The sequence below is a fragment of the Haplochromis burtoni genome, unplaced genomic scaffold, assembly GCF_018398535.1.
Source record: "Haplochromis burtoni strain Fernald_Lab_line unplaced genomic scaffold, NCSU_Asbu1 Contig_201, whole genome shotgun sequence".
Lineage (NCBI taxonomy): Eukaryota > Metazoa > Chordata > Actinopteri > Cichliformes > Cichlidae > Haplochromis > Haplochromis burtoni.
The window spans coordinates 1,032,676-1,050,639 of record NW_024582562.1 but is presented as its reverse complement, the minus strand read 5'-3'; the positions used below and the strand labels follow the sequence as shown (position 1 = coordinate 1,050,639).

General features: G+C 43.5%; 5 protein-coding genes across 7 annotated transcripts; 3 read left to right on the top strand and 2 right to left on the bottom strand.

Annotated features, from left to right (window-relative positions):
* Positions 1-148: 148 nt before the first annotated feature.
* Positions 149-1,071, bottom strand: LOC102306950 (uncharacterized protein C15orf65). Of its 2 annotated transcripts, none has more exons than XM_042226209.1 (2): positions 901-1,071; positions 149-570 (listed from the first exon to the last, which is right to left on the bottom strand). In XM_042226209.1, the coding sequence occupies exon 2, from the start codon at positions 561-563 to the stop codon at positions 237-239; it is 327 nt and encodes a 108-aa protein (XP_042082143.1). In that variant the 5' UTR covers positions 564-570; positions 901-1,071; the 3' UTR covers positions 149-236. The 2 variants fall into 2 exon arrangements, with proteins under 2 accessions (XP_042082143.1, XP_005935854.1); XM_005935792.3 differs by having other exon boundaries at positions 149-573; positions 882-1,070.
* A 1,212-nt stretch (positions 1,072-2,283) lies between these two features.
* anapc13 (anaphase promoting complex subunit 13) lies at positions 2,284-3,646 on the top strand. Its single transcript, XM_005935793.3, has 2 exons — positions 2,284-2,417; positions 3,323-3,646. The coding sequence occupies exons 1-2, from the start codon at positions 2,319-2,321 to the stop codon at positions 3,446-3,448; spliced, it is 225 nt and encodes a 74-aa protein (XP_005935855.1). The 5' UTR covers positions 2,284-2,318; the 3' UTR covers positions 3,449-3,646.
* Positions 3,647-3,764: 118 nt separating this feature from the next.
* Positions 3,765-8,576, bottom strand: LOC102307570 (lathosterol oxidase). Of its 2 annotated transcripts, XM_005935796.2 has the most exons (6): positions 8,037-8,576; positions 7,123-7,338; positions 6,900-7,032; positions 5,360-5,460; positions 4,893-5,021; positions 3,765-4,440 (listed from the first exon to the last, which is right to left on the bottom strand). In XM_005935796.2, the coding sequence occupies exons 2-6, from the start codon at positions 7,330-7,332 to the stop codon at positions 4,171-4,173; spliced, it is 843 nt and encodes a 280-aa protein (XP_005935858.1). In that variant the 5' UTR covers positions 7,333-7,338; positions 8,037-8,576; the 3' UTR covers positions 3,765-4,170. The 2 variants fall into 2 exon arrangements, with proteins under 2 accessions (XP_005935858.1, XP_005935856.1); XM_005935794.2 differs by lacking the exon at positions 8,037-8,576 and having other exon boundaries at positions 7,123-8,023.
* A 3,935-nt stretch (positions 8,577-12,511) lies between these two features.
* mt2 (metallothionein 2) lies at positions 12,512-13,296 on the top strand. The gene is made up of 3 exons (XM_005935788.3): positions 12,512-12,662; positions 12,756-12,821; positions 13,063-13,296. Exons 1-3 carry the CDS (start codon positions 12,638-12,640, stop codon positions 13,152-13,154), a joined length of 183 nt encoding a protein of 60 aa, XP_005935850.1. The 5' UTR covers positions 12,512-12,637; the 3' UTR covers positions 13,155-13,296.
* A 108-nt stretch (positions 13,297-13,404) lies between these two features.
* steep1 (STING1 ER exit protein 1) lies at positions 13,405-15,109 on the top strand. The gene has a single exon (XM_005935787.3). The coding sequence runs from the start codon at positions 14,261-14,263 to the stop codon at positions 14,936-14,938; it is 678 nt and encodes a 225-aa protein (XP_005935849.1). The 5' UTR covers positions 13,405-14,260; the 3' UTR covers positions 14,939-15,109.
* The last annotated feature ends 2,855 nt before the right edge of the window (positions 15,110-17,964 follow it).

Genomic DNA, 17,964 nt, shown 5'->3' with positions numbered 1-17,964 from the left:
ATCAATTAAGGATATTTTATCTATTTAGTAATGCCAGATGGACTACCTATGTGTTTATAATTCATCTGAGGTTCAAAATAATATATACATATAATATTAACAGGTTAAGACAAATAAATCAAACGCCTAGGAAAACAAAAACATCAACACACATGCTAAACAGTGTCATTTAATTTCACACATGTGCAGATATTGAATACTGCAGTCGTTACATTTGAGATTTATGCTTTTTTTTTTCAAAAGACATGTCCTGCAAAGCAGTCACACACCCTGCTGCGGTCCAAGGATGTATTAAAGGAGTAGTTCCGATACATCCCGGTCTTCCTCAGCTCTTCGGTGAATCTTTGTGATTTGGGGTGGAAAGTGCACGGAGAGCTTTCAAAGGTTGGAGGGAGGCGACCATAGTCGGCGGATGTGGTCTTATACATGATGCTTTCGAGCTTTGTTCCCGCTGCAGACATCAGATCTTTTGCTTGTGGAGTAATCACGCAGGTAAAAACTGGGTTTCCAGGACTGGTTGATGTTTTGGCATCTTCTGCCTGCTGCTCTGGAGAAACAGGCATTGTTGATCTTCTATTAAAAAAGGAGGGGGAAACGATTTAGGAGATTATTTACACATTTACATGTGGACTCACTAATGGTCAATGGAGAGTTGCATATAGCGGGTATTAGTTTTACACGGATTTAAGATTATATATATATTTCAGTGATTACAGTTAAATTGTTTTCGAGCATAGAGCGGTCCAGCGATCTTTGTGATTCATGTCTATTCATTTCTTTTAACTTCACTATCTAGCGCTAAATTTCGCACCACTGGGTTTTTTTTATTTATTGACTGAAGCGTTTTTGTTTCCAAACTACGATGTGATTCATATAATTACCTTAGATTCGTGAACTCACCAAAATACACCGACTGGTCACGGGTTGAAGACAGAGAAACATGTGGTTACCATAGCAATGACGACCCAGGCGCTTGACCTCACATAATCTCACGAGACTTTCAAAGAAAGCGCGAGAGGACGGGGCTCCGACTCTTTTGTACTGAAAAAAAAAAGACTGTCATCAGCAGCTGGACATAGTTTAAAGAAATAATTACAGCTACTGACAGATATTGGCCCTGGCAAAAACAAACAAAAAACCCCAAAAAAAACTTAATAATTTGCCTATATTTCCGAACTTTGGTTAAAATCTACCCTAAAATATTTAATAGTATCCCCCAGCTCGCTATACTAATAATTAACATTCAAATATGAGCACTATTTTCCATCAGGTACCTTAAACACAGCACCACCTTATTCCTCTCTTCAAACATCTCCCTGAACTCATACAAGAGTCTCATATGTCAGATGTAATGCTGCTAACTGCCTCCTCTCAGACGTGCTCTGGACAGTCTCACAAGCAAACACTAATCAGAGTAAACCAAGTTATAACACAACAGAAAGAGGCCTGATTAGAAGACTGAGAAGAAGAAAAATATAGATTAGATGTGAAAAGCAGGTTTTTTTGCTTTGCTGTCAGAGATAAAAAATCAGGCAGTCTGGCGGTCAAATAAAGGAAGACATAAAAAACAACAATAACAAGAAACCAAAAGAAACCACAGTGTGTGGCCACTGTTTGATATTGCATGATCTTAAGTGCAAAATAATCATTGGAGAAAGAGTGACGGTATGTGTTGCTCACCAAAATATAGAACATACCACAACCCATGGGGCACTAAATAACCATAGACACACATGCATGCATGCATGTGGTAGAAGACAGATACATGAAACTCAACTAATCGTCACTTTAAATATGTGGGAGGGCTGTGACAAAGCAAGGACTTGAATGGTCACTGACCATTTTCTGCATACAGTTTTTGGGTCCCAATGATCAGTGAATCAGGTCATTTAGATAATACTCTAAAATAACTCCTGATGGGCTAAACTTGCCTTCAGGTGGCATACAAGGCTGTATACTGTGGAGCATAAATGCCACGTAGCAGTCTAAATGTTGCTCTTGTGTAAGTTCACATATTTGGACCAATGGCTGTACATAAACATACATATATACTGCATATAATGTACTGCATATATGCAATCTGTGGTTTCGAGAAATTGTATTGGATCTCCTGCTAGTAAAACTCGTCAATTCGTATTTTTCCACTGCACGTAAAGGCGCCATTCACTGCGTCATCAGCACGTGACAACTGGGTACGTAGAATTACTGCGACTGCTCTTCTCAAACAGCAACGGCGTTGTTCTCGGACGTAAATCTGGGGTCCTGTTGCTCCCCTGCTGTTGAGGTTAGTTGGCAGCCGGCTGTGTCTCGGCGGGAGGATGGACAGTGAAATCCAACGGGATGGGAGAGTCCTGGATCTCACCGATGATGCCTGGAGGGAAGACAGGCTGCCGTACGAAGACGTCACCATTCCTTTGGTAAATGTTAATGCTAAGGTTGACGTCAACAAGGACCAACGATTACAGGAAGCAGAAATGTTTTTGCAGGATGTTCCCGAGCAGTGCAGTTTATGAGAGGACACTCCATAATATCCAGCTTTTTACTTAATGCCAGTGACTTAGATTAGATAGCGCTTTACTAATCCCTCGGATGGGTTCAGTTTCCAGTAGCAGAGCACCGACAGAAGTTGCATATTACAGAGTTCGAGTATAAAATAGAGAAGAATGAGAGGATATGAACATAAGCTTAAATATACACGTGGTTTTGGGGGGGATTTTGCTTTGGTATACTTCTCTTTCCTGTTCTCGGTTTACAGAAGATGACATGCGCATGCTTGCCTGCTTTCTACTATATACACTCATTAGATACACCTTGCCTGGGTTAAAGCCTTCAGAACTTCTCTGATTTTTCATAGCGAAGATTCAACAAGATGCTGGAGACATTTCTGAGATGCTGAACCATGTTGACATGATAGCATCACGTTGCTGTTGATTTGGCCGTCCATGATCCAGATCTCCTACTTGCACTACATGTGCCGTGAACACATCGTGTACAAGAAACAGCAACATTTTTCCAGTCTTCTGTTCTCAAAGTTTCATGAGCCTGTGTGAATTGCGGCTTTAGTTTCCCGTTCTTAGTTGACCGGAGCAGCACCCTGTGTGGTCTTCTGCCGCCGTAGTCCATCTGCTTCATGTGCGTTCAAAGCTCTGCGTGCTTGGATTGCCTTCACCTTCCTATCAGCTTGAAACTGTCTGCACATTCTCCTCTGATCTCTAACATCAACAACACATTTTCACCCATTTGTATGTTACCTTAAACACAAGTTACGGTTTTGTGGGAAAATCCCAGCAGATCACCAGTTTCTGATGCTGGTTTGTTGCAGAGTGAGTTGCCTGAGGCTGAGCAGGACAACGGGGGATCGACAGAGTCTGTGAAAGAGCAAGAGATGAAGTGGACAGACCTCGCCCTGCAGAGCCTACATGAGAACACACCGAGCACCGGAAGCTGAAAGACTAACACAGAGTCGAACTGTACAAATAAAATGCACAGACGTGGTGCGCACTGTGTCGGTTTTGACACACAAATGTGCCGTATCTTCTCTGCGCATTGGCCTTTTACTTGGTGGTGAACTATCCATCAGTCTTATTGTAAAACATAAAAACATTGTTTATACTTTATGAAACCGTGATAAATGTGTTGCACATAGTCCTCCTGTTTGTGTGTGCATTTATTAAACCACGGCTCTTATTTCTGCAGCGTTATAACGAGGAGCCCTGGCTTTGAACAGATCTAGCCTCCTGAGTTTGTTACAAAATCATCTCACCTTTACCCATGCAGTAATACCAGAGTTATCTTGCAGGTAGTCTGGCCACTGGATGTCGCTGTACTATAAAAGCAGCCAAATTATTGGGGGAAAAGGTTTGCTCTTATGCTTAAACATGCTTAAAACACATCGATTCAACTTTCAGTTTTCTGCTACAGTTGTGTGTAACACCAAATCTGTGCTCGTTACATTCACACCAGTAGTACTACTTAACCCTAATGACACTGTTACTAACATACAGTGTGTTATTTTGCTATGCTTTATCATTTTCATCTTCTGCCTGGGTAGTATCTAGCTAGAGCATCTGCATATTTCGTACCGGCTGTCTCTTTCTTCTGCTTTAGACCATTGGCAGCATAATAGCCCGTTAATGTCCAGAAATGGCTCTCTGCTCTGAGCGTCCATCATCACTGTGTCTGTGCTGCTTCTGTCGTCAGCTTGCGAATCTGGTCACGGGGTCCCTTCCCCAGCAGCGCCGATGGGTGTCGGTACGAGCCTCCCAGGCGATCCCAGAGTGTGAAGTATTGTCCGTAATTGTAGTTGAAGTACAGGTGATGATCAACATGGTGAGCAGCGCCGTTAATCAGAAATATCAGCGGGCCTGGAAGGCGGTAGTCTCCATCGTGGATGGAAATGGTCCAGATGTTGACGAAGACAAAGAGGGAGAGGTAAACCACCTGTAGTTTAAAATAACTCATGTCAGCTGAAGCATTTCACAGTTTGAAGACAACGGTGCACTTTCTCAGTTTCAGTGTATCAACATCCACTTTGTCCAGTCACTTAGACGTTTACTGCAGTTTAATAGCAGTAACTTAATGCAGCCCTGATTTACAGCAGGGTTGTCAAACACCAGGCCTCGGGGGCCGATGTCCTGCAGGTTGTAGATCTCACCCTGGGTCAACACACCCGAATCACATGATTAGTTTTAATACCAGGCCTCTGGAGAACTTCAAGACATGTTGAGGAGGTCATTTAGCCATTTAAATCAGCTGTTATGGATCAAGGACACGTCTAAAACCTGCAGGATCCTCGAGACCTGGAGTTGCCAACCCCTGGTTTACAGCGTGGTCCTCTTTTGACCTCAGATCGGGCATGTCAGTATTTCCTAGCAACAGCAGATGATATGCACCTTGTGGAGAGGGAAGATGAAAGGGTAGATGTGGTACGGTAAGCTCTGCAGGAAGCCATCGAGTGGGTGGAAGGCATGGCTGGCAAACGGTGTTGGTATCTTGAAGGTATGGTGCTGCTTATGTAAGTGCTGAGGGGGAGAAACACAAATGGTGTCAAGTCTGAGATTTTCTTTTAATGAGAAGATACACAAGACAAACGAAGTCAAAGCTGTGGAGGTAAAATAACTATAAGAGTAAAAGAATATTCTACATGTTTCCTTCGGCTGCTCGGTGTTTTACTGTGTGCTAAACCGAGCCTGTAACCTGTTTGGTACAAACAACTGTGAGCATAAAAGTGCTGAAAGCCCAAAAGGTCATGCAATCATTGTTTCATTGGTACAGGTGGACCCTTTTATTATAGGAAGCCACCCACTGACAAAGGTAACTGACTGCCTGGGGCACGTGTAGTACAGATGCTGAAGCTCACCTTGTAAATGTTCTGATGGTGCATGGCGCGGTGAATCCAGTATATACACATGTCAGTAAAGAACAAGAAACCAGTGATGCTTACGAACAGTCGTGACCAGCCTGGAGCAGAGACATACATGAGTTTTCATTTTTGCAGACTCTTTGTGGGTTGGTTAGTTTCAGTGAGTTAATCACACGCAGCCTTAAAGTGGACACGCTCATTCACTTCATACTTGTCCTTAGTGCAGCCACTCGCCTCTCCCTGAAAAAAGCACTTTAAATCTCATCCCTTCACTTTAAGGCAGCTGTCTTTTGATTGGCTGCCTCTCAGAAGCACCCGATTGTGCTAAACACAGCTGTGCAGCTGAGATGACCATATGAGGGATATCTACTCACTTTTTATCTACTCACTATACCGTTGTTTACAGCGCTGTCTTCCTCTTTTTTCACTTAAATGACCTCGGACAAGAAAGCCTAATTTCTGTTGTTCAACACTGAAGAAATTTAAACTTCTTAAAATTATGCAAAATTACAGAACATTGTAGAATATTTTTAAGGTTATCTGCTATAAAAAGCCAGACCAGGAAAATCTCCTTCATGTTTTTCTGTGTTTTATCCTCAGTTACTTTCACACAAAGGCATCTGCTGTGATGTTCACAATTCTGATGAAGTCTCACATGTATCAGTACTGATAAATGATCAGAATTATATTTTTTTTGCTGTCTGAGGCTAAATTGAATCGAATCAGGACTTTGAGAACCGGAATTGAATGGATTATAGAAATCAGTGATGATACCCAGCCCTAGTGAGCAGCCTAGGCCTGAGAGAAGTGGATGTAGCTGTAATAGGAAAAGATGAAAAGAACTATTGATAACTTTTTTGTTAAGTTAAGGCCTGATCTGTCTGAAATTCATAGCCAGCTCTGACACGGTGCCATCAATATTTGAATGCTGAAAAAGCACAGTGTATCCAGGAAACACATTATATGCTGCAATAAATGCCCAAGTGTCCCCTCTGCCCACGGCCTTTCAGCAGCAGACAGCAGCAAACAGGTCGTCAGAGGAGCCGAGATGATGATTAAGTTTAACATTTTCTACAATATTGACAAAGCACTTTAAGCACAAGTTTGTTAGTTAATAATTTAGAAATTAATATTGTCTGTATGGACTTCCCCCCCCAAAGAAAGTGCACATGTAAAACTGCGGTGTTAAGCGATGCGGTTGAAAAATCTGAGTGCGCCTAACTTTTGTGCCGGTGCGCCCATGGCAAAAGGTTAGTCTAGAGCCCTGATATATATGCCTGCATATGTTGTGCTATTCTTGTGTATTGTCTGTCTCTTTTACTGTTTGTTTATAATGGAGCACTGTAATGACAAATAATTTTCCCCAGGGATCAATAAAGTATTCTGATTTGAGCCTTTAGCCATATTTACTATAAGCATTTTAACAGTACATTCATTAAATACAGTAGGCTCACTTTGAGAATCTCATTTTTAGTTTTACATTAACTGGAGTGAACATGAATCGTGTGCTATAATATGTAAATAACCGTTTTCTCACCCAGGGAGTTTTCACTGATGCTGTCATGAAGTTTGCTGTGTCCTCTGACTTCCCAGAAGAAAAGCACCACGGTGGGAAAACTCATCCAGAAGATGGAGACTGTTCCCAGCTGGATCTCCTTTCTTACTTGATGCTGTTAGTGAAGCAAATGCACAAAGTTGGGGTTTAGGACAACCTTGGTTTGGAAATGGTACCAAAGCTGGCTATCCATCCACTGGCCTACCTCAATAAACTGCGGATGCTTCATGAGCACATGGTCAAACACATAGTAGAAATTAAGAGCACCAAAAACCAGGTAAACCAGCAGAGCTCCCACGTTGGTTACCACCCACAGGCTGATAATCTGGCGCACAGCCCAGCTCTCAGGCCATGAGACCGGGTAAATGTAAGGAGTGAAGAAGTAACAGTCAGCTATGTCCAGCACATGATCCATGGCAGCCTGTGAAGACAGTAAATGATGTCCCGTAGTGCTCTTAGCATACATGAGAGAAAACAAACCAATCACAGCCCGCTTTGCTAAAATTAGGTGGAGTGGAAACGTTATTATGTTTTAGCGAGAATTGAATAGCCTAAGCTCTGTGGTGTGCACAGCACACACTCAGGGCTGCTTCAGCCAGAGCTTTGAAACTGGATAATCTGTATTGTTGCTACTCTGTCAGAGAGCACATGTACACATTTCACATTTAAGTGCATGAAATACTGCGAAAGGAGCAACAATAATAAGACAGTGAAATATAAGTTTGTGCTGGTACAAAATCCAACACTGCCCCTGCGAGGCCGATGCATAAAACACTCAGCTGTTCACTTTTAAATCTTTTATTTGAACTTTTTAGTTACGTACCTGCTCCCCGCGTCCCTGCATGACTACAGAAGTTCTCGAGCTTGTTTCTATAGTAATCGAAAAGCTGTTCTGGATCTGTTTGGTTCAACATGAATCATGAGCATTTCTCACACCTACTCACCCTCTTCACTCAGTGACTGAAAACAAACCGTTGTTTAGTGCACCTACTGCAGCTTCATCTCAGCGGTCAGTTTAAGAAAATCCACCTCAACTTTGCAGGTTTTATCTCATTACTATTTAAAAATTATTATTAGTGAAGCGTTTATTGCTGAATTCATCATTTGTGCTGCACTGACCTGCTTGAGGACGGGCTCTGTCACCAGATTAGAAAGAACCTTCCTAGAAAGTTGATGAGTGCTCACTCCTCCTCTCACAGTCTGTCCAACAGCAGATCATCTGGAACAGAGAACACGTGGCCCATACGGAAAACTGCTCCGCTGCTAACATGGGTTTACCGTGCAATAGGCCGCCGTCTCCACAAACTGCAAGAGAAGCTCCGGTTTTCTTTCTTTTTTCTTTTTTTTGCGAGGTAGTTGACACCGTGTGCTCAGTGGATCCAAGAAGACACAGACATGCCTGTCCAGGTGGAACAAGATCCCAGCATGCTCAGCAAATAACTCAGAGCTCAGCGGCAGGAGCGCTCCGCAGCTGACACCATTTTCTCACAATATCTGTGCTCATTGAATTAAATATTATATATATATATTCTACACAGTTGTGAAAAGTGCATTGTAGCAACTCAGTTGTATTATCTCAGTTTTAATGCAAAATAAAATCCCTTGCAATGGTCAGCATGTCATTTTTGCGTGTGTGTAGTGGATGTACCCTGTCCCATGCTGGGCTTGGAAGGATCAAATATAGCAGCTCAGCTGTCTGCCCTGTACACACACACACACACGCACACACACACACACACACACACACACACACACACACACACACACACACACACACAGTTAAGAGAAGCGAGTCTTGCTGGGAGCATGCCTAACACTTTGTTAGAATATCCCATCAGTGTAAAGTATAGTCTGTCTGTCGGCATTACTGACCTTTGACATAAACACACATCTTGGTGGACAGAACATGCAGACAGTCACTGAGTATGAAATTTAAGACAGCGTAATCACTTCTCAGAATGAGCAGAGCAACACTTGCAAAGAGGCTCTGACCAGGACAGGGGATGTTGTTATGCCACTTCCACACTTTCCTCTCCTATAACTGCTCGTTAACGTGTGTCCATCACATTAAGTCAGGCATTCTAGTTCAAATAGAGCACGTAAGGCCACCTGTGCCATTTGAATTTGGGTTGTTGGTATCTGCCTTTAAATATTTTAACACCAGTTACTTGCACTTGCAGCTGAGTTGTTTCATATTATGCATTCTTGTCCACCAGTAGATACATGTGTAACTGTCTCCCTCTAGCGCTCCCGGACTGAAACAGCACCTTCAGGGAGTAATGGACAGTTCTCACATCCAGCGTCCAAAATTAATCATGTACAAAAACAGGAACTACTGCATATTTATCCAAGCAGTGTATTCATAAAGGATGTATGACAGGTTATTTACATGTAAGGTGGAGCTTTTTTCTTCTCTCTTGTTTTACTTTGTGTCACGTTTGCTGTTAAAATGCTGGCTTTTCATAAAAACATGGCTAAAATTTCAAATAATGAAAATGTTCTGCTCCTGGCTCTATATCATGTGGCGGGGGTGGCAGAGCAGGTCAGCCACTAATCAGAAGGTCGGTGGTTCGATCCCAGGCTGCCTCCTGGCTGCATGCCAAATATCCTTGGGCAAGATACTAACCCCGTGTTTGCCTACTGGTGGTGGTCAGAGGGCCCGGTGGCGCCAGTGTCCGGCAGCCTCGCCTCTGTCAGTGCGCCCCAGGGCAGCTGTGGCTACAATGTAGCTGCCATCACCAGTGTGTGAATGTGTGTGTGACTGAATGTAGTGTGAAGCGCTTTGGGGTCCTTAAGGACTAGAAAAGCGCTATACAAATGCAGGCCATTTACCACATCATGTTTCAGTGAGGGGATGGCCTTATTTTGATGACATGACTATATTGATGGTGTGATCTCAGTCACACAGCTGTGGCTAGGAGAACAAAAATCCCTAAAAGCAGCTGTTCAAAACTTCTGCTTGTAAGAAGCAGCCAATCAAAAGGATGTAGGCCAAACAGAGGCGGAGTTATAACAGCTTGTTTCAGACAGTGGCTGAAACACTGCACTGCTGCACTGACATTTTTAAACCGTAAATAATGCAAACGTGTTTTTTAGTGGCAGTGTTTCATTTAAAGGTTAACAAAACATGTATGACCCAGCATGGCGTAGCCTTGGGGTCCTGGGAGAGAGAAGGACGTCTGTTAAGTCTAATTGTTGAATGTTGTCATTGTAAATCTGAGTTCAAGACATCCCTTTGATCCTGACCACCTTTGGTTTTATTGTAGAAGAAGCTTCTGTTGTAAGCTTCCTGCTTTTATGACCTTTTTGTCAGCAGGAGGTCACACACACACACACACACACACACACACACACACACACACACACACACACACACACACACACACACTCTTGCACATGCATATACGTGCTTACACATACACACACATAGTGCCTTGTCTTAGAAGGGGGTTTTACAGAGGGAGGTGCTTGTGCTGTGATGGGTAGTTTGTCAATAAATAGCTGTGAGGGAAGCTGCTCTTGGAAGGATTTTGGGCTGGAGACAGGAGCGTGGGCTCCAAGAGCTGGTTCTTGACCAAAGCGTCCCTCGTTAGCGAGTGAAAAACCGCTTGAAGATGTTCTGTTATGTCTTGTTTTCTTCATGATGAATAAGTCTCTAAACTAGCCGGGCTTGTGCAAACACAGACCCAACAACGTCATTCATCCTCACAATCTCACAGTGACCAGTTTAGAATCACCAGTTAAACCAACAAACCTGTGTTTGGACTTTGCTGCTAATCACTGCACCAACATGTGACACTGCATCCCAGACAGAAGCATTCAATTTGGTCCAAGTCCTATAAAGTGTCCTCTGTCCCCAGAGACATTTTGGTCTGATGACTCTAAATGAAAAGTTGTGCAGGCACAGAAGGTTGTGTGAACATAGCTGGGACTCCACTAGAGTCCAAGAAAACAAAAAGAAACGGGGGGAAGGCACAGTAGTTCCCCTCTCTGTTTTCACCAATGTTTTTGGACAGTCAGCTCAGGTAATTGAGTTATTTAAAGTGTCTTCTTCTTGATTTGTAGGTCTGTGTGAACCCTGGATGAACGATAGGAAATGGATGGACTGAATCTAATTGCAGTATTATTATATTATGACCGATTTTTTCCCCTCATAATTGCCATTTTCAGCTGCTTCGCTAAGAAGAGTAGCACTCATCTCTAAAGCTCGTTTCGCTCGTCGCTCCCTGCGGTTTACATCGGCTGACACACTCTTTCTAGAAACTACATGTTAATGGACAAACACTCCAGTGACTGTGTCGAGTGCAGTGAATGATGCTGCCTTCACGCTCCCGTCATGGAAAACCTAAGAATTGTAAACACAGATCGTCTTTATAGACAAACAGACATAAAAAACTAAGCAACCAAGTGCGAAGCATCCAGGATTACGGAAGCCGAGATTAATTTTGTTCTGTTCTATTGTACTCACACATACCGACAAAGCACTTCTTTTAAAGCTCGCCTATTCTGTTTGATTCTTTATTGTTGCGCACCGATGTTTCCCCACTGATATTTTATGCGTTGTGCGATTTTGGTGTTTAATTTCTTGTAAGACTGCTATTATTAAAAATATATATATTGTGTAACAACAATGCACAACAATTTTCTCTGTCCTCTGTGGGGAGACGCGACGTCTCACGTGCCATATGCACACGGCTCGCTGCTGAATCCGGTATTTCCGATAGCACACGGTACGTGAACGCAGCATATTACAATAGCCTGTTTGCTTCGGTTCGCTCACGAGCGGCCGGGTGCAGCTCGGCACCGACAGCAGACAGACGCCAGCTGGTTTGCACCGTGTGCACAGCGCCAGAAACACCCCGTGTTCTCCGCAGCAGTTGTTCAACATCATGATGACTATATTGTTTTTATTATAAAAAAAATGAGCAAATGAGGAGTCACACGATATATTACATGTGTTATTATTTTTTAAATGAGCGGTTAGATTTGGATTTAGGATATTTAATGCGGATGTTTACTCCCACGAAATGATCGCACTGTCAAAATAATACCGGCATAGAGTGTATTAGTTTCAATTAATCAAGTATAAGGTTAAGTTTGTTATGAAAATACTGAACGGAAATGTTTTCTGTGAAGAATCTTCGCAGATGCTGAAAAGTTTTTTTGTAATTTTTAAAATAATACTGTTGGTGATCATTCGTGCGCCCATCCACCCAACATCCTCTCATATTAGCCCCAAATGGTTAATATGAGAGTCACTTCCATCCATATAAAACTAAGACGTCCTGATTGGAGACCCGCACTTCATGTAGCCCATTCTGCATGAATCAGTGTTGGTGAGCGTTTGTGACCGTGTGTTCACATCTCCGTGTAGCCTGAAGATGTTCTCCTCTGTTTAAATACATGAATTAATTGCATGATTGAATTTCTCCAGGAGTCACATTCTTATATAATGTTCAGGCAGCAGGCCATAGATCTGGCTATGAGGATCTCTCTGTTCCCGCTGCTGAAAGGTTGGACCATGCCGTGTGCACAAACCTCTTTGTAATCATTAACCACGTGCTTGCGTGTAGCTTGACAGGCGTGTTTTGCACTCGGCTCTGTTGTTCCCAGGACGCTATAAAACAGCCACTCCTACACCGTCATTCACAACATTCACTCAAGTCCCGAAGACACGAGAGCAACGCCAGCATCACTCTGAACGAGCCATCAACTGAGAAATGGACCCCTGCGAGTGCGCCAAGAGTGAGTATTCCTGCCGCTGTTTAACAAGGCTATTTAATGCGCTGCTTGTTACCAGCGGACCACATGAAACTCAACTGACTTTTTTATGTTCAGCTGGAACCTGCAACTGCGGAGGAACCTGCACGTGCACAAAGTGCTCATGCAAGAGCTGTAAGAAGAGTAAGTCTAACACCTCACAGCACAGCAAACCGTAATCTGTCGACCTGTTAATGTTACGCTCCTGTTTATCTTCCCAAGTAACATGCATAGTGTGACGATTGTGTCTTATAGTCATGCGCCATTTCTTCAAAATTCCGCATTTGATGCCATTAAAAAAACAAAATGCGCAGCGGCTCGAATTGCTTTAATGAGATCTGTAGTTTTCTTTGTGTTCTGTCAGTAATGATGTCTGTCACTGCAGGCTGCTGCGACTGCTGCCCATCCGGCTGCAGCAAATGCGCCTCTGGCTGCGTGTGCAAAGGGAAGACGTGCGACACCAGCTGCTGCCAGTGAGGAGTCTGCAGCATCAGCTCTCTGCTGAAATTATGGAGTCATTTATTTGCCACTAATCATAAATTTACACGTCCACAAAATGGTGACGGATGATTTTGTACTTGTCTTTGGGTGTCTGAAATAAACATGTTTATTGACGCTATGACCTGTCTGGTGTATTCAGCTGATGTCATTTCACTCTGGTCACGCTCTGTGGTACTTTGTCTAATGCTGGAATCTCCATCTTGGAATAAGGACTAAAGTTAAATTGACTCATGATTGATACTAAACTGTGTGGCCCACTTAAAAGGCTCTTGCAGGGATGCAAAGAAACTGTTCTCAAATCTAAAGTCGGAACTCCAAATGCATTAGCTGGCGTGTTGGACAAGGTCGGCGCAGTATTAGCATTTGGAAAACGGAAGTTCAGTAACTTGAACTGAACAAAAGCTGCTATAAAATTAGTCCAGAACTGTTACACGTGGCTGTGAGCCAGCAGACTGAAAATGTCTGACCCGTTTAACCAGAAATGGAATTTAAACTTATTAGCCCGTTTGCCTAGTTGAATTTGGGGGGGGGGCAAATACAGTCTCTTGATCCTTTGTCTTTCCCCTCGCCTCCAATCATGGCCTGTTACGTGCTGGCTCAAAGAGGATCCTCCTCTGCTCTGTTACTGTAGCCCAAGGGTGGACCGGTGTCCTGCAGGTTTTAGACGTCCTTGATCCAACACAGCTGGCTTAAATGACCCCCTCAACGTGAGGCCTGGTAATGAACTGAACATTTGATTCAGGTGTGTTGATGACCCAGGGTGAGATCTGAAACCTGCGGGACACCTGCCCTGGAGGTGCTTGCAAAGAGCACTATTGTTGTGAGGTAGTGTTACATACATACGTTTAATCTGTAATAAAGTTGTATTTCTTGGTTTGGGGTTGTAATAAAATCTATATATTTTGAGTTTCGCGGAGCGATCTGTGAAGGCGGAACAAATATTCGGCACTTGGGTTTCTCGCGGGAACAATATCGTCGGTGCACACAGGAACTATTGCGTTGTTTCTATTTTCTGGGCAAGTTTGGCTGTAGCGGTGTTTCTGATCCCGTCCTGGTAGTAAAATACACCCACGCGTGTGAACATGCCGAAGGTGGTTTCCAGGAGCGTCGTGTGCTCGGACACCAGAGACCGGGAGGAGTACGACGACGGAGAGAAGCCCCTCCACGTCTACTACTGCCTGTGCGGCCAGATGGTTCTGGTCCTGGACTGCCAGCTGGAGAAGCTGCCCATGAGACCCCGGGACAAAGCCCGGGTGATCGACGCCGCCAAACACGCTCACAAGTTCTGCAACGTGGAGGAGGACGAAAACACGTACATCAAGAGAGCCGAGGGTATCGAGAGGCAGTACCGCAAGAAGTGCGGCAAATGCGGCCTGCTGCTCTTCTACCAGCACCAGGAGAAGAACAACCCGGCCACCTTCATCGTGGACGGGGCCGTGGTCAAGTTCGGGCAGGGCTTCGGCAACACCAGCGTCTACAGCCAGAAGCAGCCCGAGGCTCCCAAGAAAGTCCGAGTGATGATGACCAAGCGGACCAAAGACATGGGCAAGTTCAGCTCCGTCACCGTCTCCACCATCGACGAGGAGGAGGAGGAGATCGAGGCCAGGGAGGTGGCGGACTCCTATGCCCAGAATGCCAAAGTGATCGAGAAGCAGCTGGAGAGGAAGGGCATGAGCAAGAGGAGGCTGCAGGAGCTGGCTGAGCTGGAGGCCAAGAAGGCCAAGATGAAGGGCACTCTCATTGATAATCAGTTCAAATAGATGGAGTCTGAGGAGGCTCCTGCTCTGCCTGGGACTCGGTGTACAGGACTGATGAGTGTAGCGGTCGTATCATAAGAATGTGATCTGGCCTTTAAATTAGTTTGTCATAATGTTTTGTACATACAGGAAAAGACAAAATAAACATTTTTTTGTTGTTGGTATTTTTAAAAAGTGTTTTGTTGTTGTCGTTATCACCAGCAGAGTGCTTTAAACCTCACAGAAGGCTTCGGCTGTTTGAAAGACTCAGCCCACACGAGGGGGAAAACTTTATTAGCCTGTAGGTAAAGTTGTCACCATCAGTTTTGAGTTGTGTATAATTCAAACCAAATATTTAATTAAAAAATTTAATTTTAAAGCTACAAACACCTCAGAACAATCATCGTTAGTTTTTTTTTTTTTATTATTATTATTATTTTCTTTCGCTCATTTTTATTTGAGCCAGTGAGACTTTTCAGGTTGGGCCTGGCAGCAGGTTAGTAACATGATTAGGCACAAAAAGAGGTCATTCCAGAGAGACTGAAGATAGAGAAGAGGGTTCACTACTGTCAGACTTGTGTGTTCAGAATGGGTGAAACATTTAGGAACAACATTGCCAAGAATCTGGGAAAATCTTTGTAGTCAGTCTAGGTCAAATATGATGATTATCCAACTTGTTATCAGTGCATAGTTCAAAAGAAAGCATCTGTAAAGCTGTGGGAGTGTCCAACTCCAGGCCTCGAGGGCCAGTGTCCAGCAGCTTTCATATGTGTCCTTGATCCAACACAGCTGACTCCAATGGTTAAATGGCCTCCTCAGCATGTCTTGAAGTTCTCCAGAGGCTGGTAATGAACTAATCATGTGATTCGGGTGTGTTGACCCAGGGTGAGATCTAAAACCTGCAGGACACCGGCCCTCGAGGCCTGGAGTTCCCCACCCCTGGATTAGAGCATTCTTCCAAACTCTTCAGGAGAGTTCCTTAAATATCTGATCCCACAGAGGAAATGATTGTGTTGCAGCAGTAGGATAAAAAAAATAAATAACAGAGTTAAGTTAAAGTTCCACAGGCACATGGGGAAGGCCATAAGCTGTCAGATCTTTATTTATAAAACAGAATAAAAAGAAAATAAATACAAGGTTAAGATAAAGAAAAGTAAGACTGACACTGGGCAATAAAGACGTGCAGACTGCATTCACAAATACAGAAATATAAATATGGAGCAGGTCTGTGGACCTGTCACAGAAAGGCTCTGCTGTCTGTGTGGAGCGTGTAAAGCAGGGGTAGGCAACTCCAGGCCTCGAGTGCCGGTGTCCTGCAGGTTTTAGATCGCACCCTGGGTCAACACACCTGAATCAAATGATTAGTTTGTTTCCAGGCCTCTGGAGAACTTCAAGAAATGCTGAGGAGTCATTTAGCCATTTAAATCAGCTGTGATGAATCATGGACACATCTAAAACCTCCAGGACACCGGCACTCGAGGCCTGGGGTTGCCCACCCCTGGTGTAAAGTTTGGTGACTTCTGTCTCTTACTGACTGACACGCCTCCAGATTCTGACCAATGATGGTTCGTGTCTTATGAAGCAGCTTGTTAATACACCATGGCTCCACGATTCAGGTGGTAAACTGACAACAAATGAGGCCTTGAACTGTTGAGGAGCCCAAATGCTAAAAAAAGATCCTGTGATTAATGAGAAGATAGAATAACTGGGGCAGTGTCCAACCAGCACACCAGACTCGATGTAGGCCACAAAATACTAGAAAAGTTAGGAGAACAATGAGTCGCCTGGACTGGATCTCAACGTCCCTGACAGAAGAGCCAAAGTATTTGTGGCTTTGGATGCTGATGGTAATGAAAACAAACAGCTTCAAAATAAATTGGAGACACAACTAAAACCAATAACTTGGCTATATTTGCACTTTTCTTCTGTGGTACAAACTGTTGTTACTGAGATCCAACACAGTATGCTTATCATTTTTATGCTTACTGTGATCTTTGTCACTGATCAATGTGAACTGGGTCTTTTTTCATTTGTCCTCACTGGTTGTTTTTCTCTCTCACATGTGAGTTTTTCCAGTCACGAGGTTAACTGATGATCCCTGGGACCAGCGGAAGACTCGGCATAGCTTCCAGATTTCTGTACTTTTGTATTCAAGAGTAATGCAATCCCTGTGCCTCACTTTCTGTGTCTGCTTTTTGTTGTATAATAGGATCATACATATTGTATTATATAACAAAGTAGCTCAAGGCGACTGTGCGCCACATGACCAGATTTCTCCTGATGAAGCCACAGACTGCAGCTTGGAAGCAGGTGTGGATCACCCATCTGATCTTTGTGATTTAACCTGAAGCCAGTGGTTTTGTCTCAAGGCAGCAGCAAAATTGAGATAAATAAAAATCAAATGATGTCAATAGAGTTTAAATGTATGCCTGTTCCCCACAGACAACAGCTGAATCTTGAGACTATCTAAGACAGGGATAACAATTTAATTTTACACAATGGGTCACATGTGGCCTTTAAGTGAGCTGGACCAGTGACACTTTGCTTTCTGTCACTGTAAAAACGTTTAACTGCACATCGAATTCATGAGATATCTTAACTGAGGTTTCAACTGCGTGTCTTGTTATTTTTTTAGATGATAAAGGACTGCTGCTGCAGCAAATGACTGAAACTTGTCAACATGACTCTATGAGCAAAAGTCTACCTGCCTCTATGCCCACATAGAGGTAGTTCAACTCCATATGAATAGACTGGTTCTTATATAGCACCTTTCTGAGTACTCATAGCACTTTACACAAATTGCCTCATTCACCCATTCATACACTGTTCATGCACTCTTTTTCTATGCTTCTCCTACACAAATTCTATCACATTCATACAAGCAGCTTGGGGTTAGTATCTTGCCCAAGGATATTTTTCACACAGGCTAAAGCAACCTTCCAAATTAGTAGGTGACCTGCTCTACCTCCTGAGCCACAGCCACCCCAAGTAAGCATTACAGTAACAAAACAAGCATTTTAATACTGAAACTTTTGACAAAGAATACTTCT